We start from the raw sequence: 8176 nt of genomic DNA on the forward strand, positions 1-8176 counted from the left end.
CTCTCTCTCTCTCTCTCTCTCTCTCTCTCTCTCTCTCTCTCTCTCTCTCTCTCTCTCTCTCTCTGTTGCTATTTTATTCTTAATAATAATAATAATAATAATAATAATAATAATAATAATAATAATAATAATAATCTATCTAATAATTTAACTATCTATTCACGTATTTATTTACTAATTATTCTAAATATCTATGAGTCTGTCCATTCATGCATCCATTCATCAATCTTTATTTAATTTTACGTATCTGTCATTCTATCGATCCATCCATAAACAGAAAGACAGACAGACGAACAAATAAAGATAGATATATAGATAGATAGATAAATAAATAAATAAATAATGAGATAGGTTAATAAATAATAAATAAAAGACGGAAACTAGATAGATAATCAGATATATAAATGAATAAGTAAAAACACACATCCCTTTAACCACAAAAAAAAAGAAAAAAACACACACATTTCCTGAACACTGACCACAAACATCCACCTTCTCCTGTGTCTTCCTTGCCTACCTCTCCCCTCACCTGTCCCTCCCTGCGCAGGTGTGAAGGTCCCTTGTTGTGTCCCCCATACCATCAAACCCACTCACACCCTTGTTATGTATCCCTTACCACTTGAAGACCTCCATCAGACCCCCTCTTAGTCACCCTTGTTATGTCCCCTGTACCACTTGAAGACCTCCACCAGACCCCCTCTTAGTCACCCTTGTTATGTCCCCTGTACCACTTGAAGACCTCCATCAAACCCCCTTCCTCTGCCTCTCACCTCACCTGTGCCTCCTGCCGCAGGTGAGGAGGTGCCCTTCAGCAAGTACGAGGGCAAGGTCGTGCTAATCCAGAACACGGCGTCCCTATGAGGTACAACCACGCGGGACTTCCTTGAGATGAACGAACTCATTGAGAAGTTTGGTGACAATCTCGCAGTCCTTGCCTTTCCCTGCAACCAGTTTGGCCACCAGGTGAGTGCGTGCGTGAGTGGGCTGGTTGAGTGAATGAGTGATTGGATGGTTGGTTGGTTGGGTGGGTGAGTGAGTGCGTGAGTGGGTGAGTGGTTGTGCGGGGACTGTTTTCTGGTCTCAATGCGGCTTTCTAACAGGATCTAGTTAAAGTTTTTGCATTCTTCAAAGCTTTAATGGAAGTTTTTCGTATTTTCAAGGCTGTAGTGAAAGTTACTTCGAGTCTTAAGGATCTTGTCACTCAAAGGAAATTTTTTAGGGATTTCAAGGCTCCAGTGGAAATGTTTAGGTTTTCAAGTTTTTTTTAAGGATTTTTAAGGGTCTAGTGAAAGTTATTAGGGTTCTCAAGGGTCCAATGGAAGTGATTAGGGTTCTCAAGGGTCCAATGGAAGTTATTAGGGTTCTCAATGGTCCAATGGAAGTGATTAGGGTTCTCAAGGGTCCAATGGAAGTTATTAGGGTTCTCAAGGGTCCAATGGAAGTGATTAGGGTTCTCAAGGGTCCTGTGGAAGTGATTAGGGTTCTCAAGGGTCCAGTGGAAGTTATTAGGGTTCTCAAGGGTCCAGTGGAAGTTATTAGGGTTCTCAAGGGTCCAGTGGAAGTGATTAGGGTTCTCAAGGGTCCAGTGGAAGTGATTAGGGTTCTCAAGGGTCCAGTGGAAGTGATTAGGGTTCTCAAGGGTCCAGTGGAAGTTATTAGGGTTCTCAAGGGTCCAATGGAAGTGATTAGGGTTCTCAAGGGTCCAGTGGAAGTTATTAGGGTTCTCAAGGGTCCAGTGGAAGTTATTAGGGTTCTCAAGGGTCCAATGGAAGTGATTAGGGTTCTCAAGGGTCCTGTGGAAGTTAATGGAGTTTTCAAGAGTTCAATGGAAGTTAATCGGCTTTTCATGATTGTTTTCATGATTCTAGTGATATAATTCAACAAGGATTCTACATTTTAACACGCTATATTGAAAGTTACTAGGGTTTTCAGGTTTACTAGAGGAAAAAGTGCTAAAAATACCAGCCAGAGAGAGAGAGAGAGAGAGAGAGAGAGAGAGAGAGAGAGAGAGAGAGAGAGAGAGAGAGAGGTATTTATAATGATAAGTGAGGCAATGACTGTGATGGGGATGACAAATATGCTGAGAATAATGATGTTTACGCAATGAAAGATGCCAGCAGATACACAGCCCCTCATGATAATAAGAGAGACTAATAATGGGCTAGATGGGTGTTCGATTAGCCCCGCGTGGGAAGGTAATGGTGTCAATAATGCTGATAATGGTGACTAATGGTGTCAATGGCCGTGTTAGTGGTGCAAATAATGGTATGATCACTGGTGTTGGGTATAATTGCGCTACGGTGGTGATTTTGTTGTGCAGTTGTGACGGTGTGTTTGAAAAGTAATGGTGTGTGTGTGTGTGTGTGTGTGTGTGTGTGTGTGTGTGTGTGTGTGTGTGTGTGTGTAAAAAATGATAGTGTACGTGAAAAAAGAAAACTAATGCAGGTAAAAACTGACAACAATAATAATAATAAATGCTTGAAAAAAATTAATGCAAATAAAAAAATATATAAAAAAAAGAAAAAAACAATAATGAATCACCAGAACATTAACAACACGCTCGCTGCTTCCCACCTGTCTTTCCCACTCCACCCCTTGCTGAAAAAAAAAAGGAAAAAATCTAATACGTTTAAAAAGCCATACAAATAAAACAAAAACATTAACAATAAGGACACAGGGAAACAAACACGCCCTCCCTCCTTCCCCACTTTCCCCCTTACAGAAGAAAAAAAAAAAAAAAAAAAAAAAATAGTACGTGGAAAAAAAGCAAAAGAAAAAAATGAATGAATAAAATAAATAAATAATGCAAATAAGAAATAAAAAAAAATAATAATAATAACCAACAGACCATTAACCCTTTCAGTGCGATATACAACAATTCAAAACGAAAAAAAAAAAATCAAGGTGTGGGGTCTTTATAAACACCTGTGAGAAAAAACGGGAATAAAACAATACATTTCCTCTGCCCACTACAATGTCTGAGGTGGATGCAGAACAAGGAAACGTGTCCCAGGGTGGCTAGTAATGACACGAGTCTAAGGTCTGAGAGTAATTAAACACGTCTCAGATTTGCTATTAATTAAACGAGTCTCATATTTGCTAGTAATTAAACGAGTCTCATATTTACTATTAATTAAACGTGTCTCAGATTTGCTAGTAATTAAACGTGACTCAGATTTGCTAGTAATTAAACGTGTCTAAGATTTGCTAGTAATTAAACGTGTCTAAGATTTGCTAGTAATTAAACGTGACTCAGATTTGCTATTAATTAAACGTGACTCAGATTTGCTAGTAATTAAACGTGACTCAGATTTGCTAGTAATTAAACGTGTCTCAGATTTGCTATTAATTAAACGTGTCTCAGATTTGCTATTAATTAAACGTGTCTAAGATTTGCTAGTAATTAAACGTGTCTCAGATTTGCTAGTAATTAAACGTGTCTCAGATTTGCTATTAATTAAACGTGTCTAAGATTTGCTAGTAATTAAACGTGTCTCAGATTTGCTATTAATTAAACGTGTCTAAGATTTGCTAGTAATTAAACGTGTCTCAGATTTGCTATTAATTAAACGTGTCTCAGATTTGCTAGTAATTAAACGTGTCTCAGATTTGCTAGTAATTAAACGTGTCTCAGATTTGCTATTAATTAAACGTGACTCAGATTTGCTATTAATTAAACGAGTCTCAGATTTGCTATTAATTAAACGTGCCTCAGATTTGCTAGTAATTAAACGTGTCTCAGATTTGCTATTAACTGAACGAGTCTCAGATTTGCTATTAATTAAACGTGCCTCAGATTTGCTATTAATTAAACGTGACTCAGATTTGCTATTAATTAAACTTGTCTCAGATTTGCTATTAATTAAACGTGCCTCAGATTTGCTATTAATTAAACGTGTCTCAGATTTGCTAGTAATTAAACGTGTCTAAGATTTGCTATTAATTAAACGTGACTCAGATTTGCTAGTAATTAAACTTGTCTCAGATTTGCTAGTAATTAAACGTGCCTCAGATTTGCTATTAATTAAACGTGTCTAAGATTTGCTATTAATTAAACGTGACTCAGATTTGCTATTAATTAAACGTGACTCAGATTTGCTATTAATTAAACGTGACTCAGATTTGCTATTAATTAAACGTGACTCAGATTTGCTAGTAATTAAACGTGTCTAAGATTTGCTATTAATTAAACGTGACTCAGATTTGCTAGTAATTAAACGTGACTCAGATTTGCTATTAATTAAACGTGACTCAGATTTGCTATTAATTAAACGTGACTCAGATTTGCTAGTAATTAAACGTGACTCAGATTTGCTATTAATTAAACGTGACTCAGATTTGCTAGTAATTAAACGTGTATACATGTCAAGTAGCAGCGCATGAGTTAACAATACGTATACAGGGAATCCAGCACCCCTTCCAACCCTCCTCCTCCTTCGCCCCCTGCAGGAGAACACCACGCATGAGGAGCTCCTGAGTTCCCTGCGCCACGTGCGTCCCGGCAACAACTTCGAGCCCAAGATGGAGATGTTCAGTAAGGTGGAGGTCAACGGAGCAGGCACCCACCAGGTGTTCAAGGTGAGAGGGAGAGGGAGAGCGTGTGAAGCAGAGGAGGGCGGGAGGAGATTACGACTTAGGGAAGTTGAGGAATTTGGAGGAAAGAGGAGGAGAGAGAGAGAGAGAGAGAGAGAGAGAGAGAGAGAGAGAGAGAGAGAGAGAGAGAGAGAGAGAGAGAGAGAGAGAGAGAGAGAGGTATGTCATGTGTAGTATTTCCTATTATTTCCTCGGCATTTCCGTAACACGAGTACTAAAAAAAATATAAAAGAAAATAATAAAACTTTCGACACACATTCCAAAATATTTTTCCTTGATGTTCTTGTACCAAAGCTTTTTTCTTTTTTTTTTGGTATCCAGGGAAAGATCACTTGTTACTTTACCTTAATTAAAACCTTACTCAGAAAAATCTCTTTGTCCTCCTCCTCCTCCTCCTCCTCCTCCTCCTCCTCCTCCTCCTCCTCCTCCTTCTCCTCTCAACATCAATATCTACTTTGATCTCACAAACTTTCGTAATTTCAGATTTTTTTTTCCGAAGACCCTCCTCCTCCTCCTCCTCCTCCTCCTCCTCCTCCTCCTCCTCCTTCTCCTCCTCCTCCTCCTCCTCCTCCTCCTCCTCCTCCTCCTCCTTCTCCTCCTCCTCCTCCTCCTCTCCTCCTCCTCCTCCTCCTAGTCTTCTTATTATTCCGTCCTTCTCTCCCTTTTATCAACATCTTTTCCAAACAACACACGCAGGACATCCCTCCCTCCTTACATCTCTCTCTCTCTCTGCAAAAAAAATCCCTCTTTTTCAGTATTCTCTGTTTTTTCAACCGTCTTTCCACGTACGTAATATTCCATCCTTACAACGTTCATTTCTTCCGACGCAACTATTTTCTCCTCGTCTCTTCTCTCCTCCTTTCCTTTCTATAAAATAACCACTATGTTTGAACACTTCCACTTTTCCATTATTTTTTATTTCCAAGTTCACCTACATAACACTGTCTCTCCTTGGCGCACACTCAGAAACGCTCTGCTCTCATCACGACTGTTTTCAAAGGCCACAGAGATGATCAGCACGGTTCTCTAGGCTGTTTCTCTTGTTAACAACGCAGAAATCTTGTTAATCTGTCACTAGGACCATTAAAAAAAATTAAAAAACATCGTAACTTCACCACGATTATTTTCCAAGGCCACAGAGATGATTTTCAAGTGTGTTTCTCCCGTTTATAATGCAAAGATCTTGTTAATCTGTCACAAGAACCGCAACAAAATTTTCCTTAAAAACCATTGTAACTTCATCACGATCATTTTCAAAAGGCCACAGAGATGATCAACCGAGGTCTCAAGACTGTTTCTCCTCATAATAACACAGAAATCTTGTTAATCTCTCAATAGAAGCATAAAAACACCCTTATTAACCATGTCACTTCAAGTAGAGCCTTTGCAATGTAGTGAAGATGTGCCGCGATGTTTCAGAATCAGATGGTCTTTAACACTACTTCTCACGTCTCTCTCTCCTGTGGCAGCTGCTGAAAGAGGCCCTGCCGCTGCCCGTGGACGACCCCGTGAGCCTGATGGACGACCCCAAGTGCATCATCTGGAACCCCGTCACCCGCTCCGACATCGCCTGGAATTTTGAAAAGTTCCTTGTGGATTCCAGCGGCAACCCAGTCAAGAGGTGCGTGGTGGTGGTGGTGGTGGTGGTGGTGGTGGTGGTTGTAGTCTTTCATTCCTTGTCACATTCCTTTCTCTTTTATCATTTCCCTCACATAGCTCTTCCATATTCTCTTCCTCCTCCTCCTCCTCCTCCTCCTCCTCCTCCTCCTCCTTATTACAAACTCCTACTACTTTACTCCTCTTCCTTTAAATCTCCTCTCTCTCTCTCTCTCTCTCTCTCTCTCTCTCTCTCTCTCTCTCTCTCTCTCTCTCTCTCTCTCTCTCTCTCTCTCTCTTTTCCTTCATATCTTCTTCCTCCTGTTCCTTCATTAAATATTTCTTCTTTTCGTCCTCTACCACCTTCATCTACTCCTCCTCCTCCTCTTCCTCCTCTACCACCTTCATCTACTCCTCCTCCTCCTCTTCGTCCTCTACCACCTTCATCTACTCCTCCTCCTCCTCTTCCTCCTCCTCCTCCTCCTTCACTAAACTCTCCTCCTCCTTTTCCAGATTCAGCAAGAAATTCCCAACGAAGGATCTGGACACCCACATAGAAAGTCTCCTTGAGTAGGACCCCCGTGGGACTCCTGAAGGACTCCACCCCACCAGAAGCACCTCCTTGCATCCTTCAACCCTCCATCCCCCAAGCAGGACCCCGTAGGATGCACACAGGACCCCCAGGACTCCGTAATGAAGGATTCTCTGGAAACACTTTGACGTGAGAGAGGATCTGGAAAAGTTGATGAGTCTAGGATATTTTGTGTGTGTTTTTTGGGGTTCCTGAGGCGGGGTGAAGGGGAGAAGGGTGGAGGGAGGGATGGCTGGGGTGTGAAGGGGTGTGGGATGGTACAAAATTGTGGCATTAAGGTTTGGTCGGCAGTTTGTGACGGAGTAATTAGTCGTGGTTAATTGAAAAGAAATAGGGTGTAGGAATGTGATTGTATTTAAAGATGTGATAGAAATGTGAAGAAGAGTGATTGAGTGATTGAGTGATTGAGTGAGGTTAAGGCACCACAACATCGCGGTCCCATGGCTCCACTGCAGAATGTTTAAAGCAAGTAAGACGGCAGGTTAAAACATCGATATTCAAAACATAATTATAACGTGGAAAAAATAAATAAATAAATAACAAATCACTACAAATACGAATATATAAAAGAAAATGGGATGAATGAACCAGCGAGAAGTGAAGTGCCACAAATGAAGAGAGTTGGTAATTGAATGCACATATTAACCCTTTGGCTGCTAACTGGCACACCTTTCCTTAATCACAATCACTGAGACACCTTACTTATTCCACAGTCACCGCCAATCTTCAAACTGTGTAGAAATTGCAAACTCCATTCTTTTCAATCCTCTTTCTTGTCGAAGCTTATAAAGATTTCACGCATTACTCCTTCCGATGTTAACTGTCTTGTATTGTGGTGAAAAGTTTAAATTCAAGTGAGGGGGAGAGAGTACTGACTGCTGACCAAGAGGAGGAAGAACTGGGATAGGGAGGAAAGGCTATAGTCAAGACACAAGGCACGAAGGAACAAGGGAAGGATTGGCGCTGGACAGACACACCGGGACAGTCTCATTAAAGGCAGAGGCGCCCACAAAGTAATGAGAGACAGGCAGTACGCAGTGTGAAGGGTGAAAAGTAGTTGTAAGTGTGGAAGCTTGTAAGTAAGAGTGTGTGTGTGTTCTCAGGAATTAATTAAAGTGTATTAAAAGGTGATTATGTGATTATTATTACTATTATTGTTGTTATTATTATTATTATTATTATTATTATTATTATTATTATTATTATTATTATTATTATTATTATTATTATTATCATTGTAAAAGAAATAAGGGAAAAACCTTGAGAGAGAGAGAGAGAGAGAGAGAGAGAGAGAGAGAGAGAGAGAGAGAGAGAGAGAGAGAGAGAGAGGCAGGCAGACTAGAGGGAAACTAAACTGAGAAAAAAAGAGATAGGAAAATATGAAAATGAGAACAA

General features: G+C 40.3%; 1 protein-coding gene across 1 annotated transcript in view; it reads left to right on the forward strand.

Annotated features, from left to right (window-relative positions):
• The window catches only part of LOC135092409 (glutathione peroxidase 2-like), a 12837-nt gene extending 4925 nt beyond the window's left edge, over positions 1-7912 (forward strand). The window contains exons 2-5 of the mRNA XM_063990892.1: positions 794-963; positions 4450-4578; positions 6063-6214; positions 6703-7912. Coding sequence (XP_063846962.1) covers positions 794-963; positions 4450-4578; positions 6063-6214; positions 6703-6763 — 512 coding nt within the window. The 3' untranslated portion in view covers positions 6764-7912. The remainder of the gene's footprint in view (positions 1-793; positions 964-4449; positions 4579-6062; positions 6215-6702) is intronic.
• The last annotated feature ends 264 nt before the right edge of the window (positions 7913-8176 follow it).

Source organism: Scylla paramamosain, chromosome 40, assembly GCF_035594125.1.
Source record: "Scylla paramamosain isolate STU-SP2022 chromosome 40, ASM3559412v1, whole genome shotgun sequence".
Classification (NCBI taxonomy): domain Eukaryota; kingdom Metazoa; phylum Arthropoda; class Malacostraca; order Decapoda; family Portunidae; genus Scylla; species Scylla paramamosain.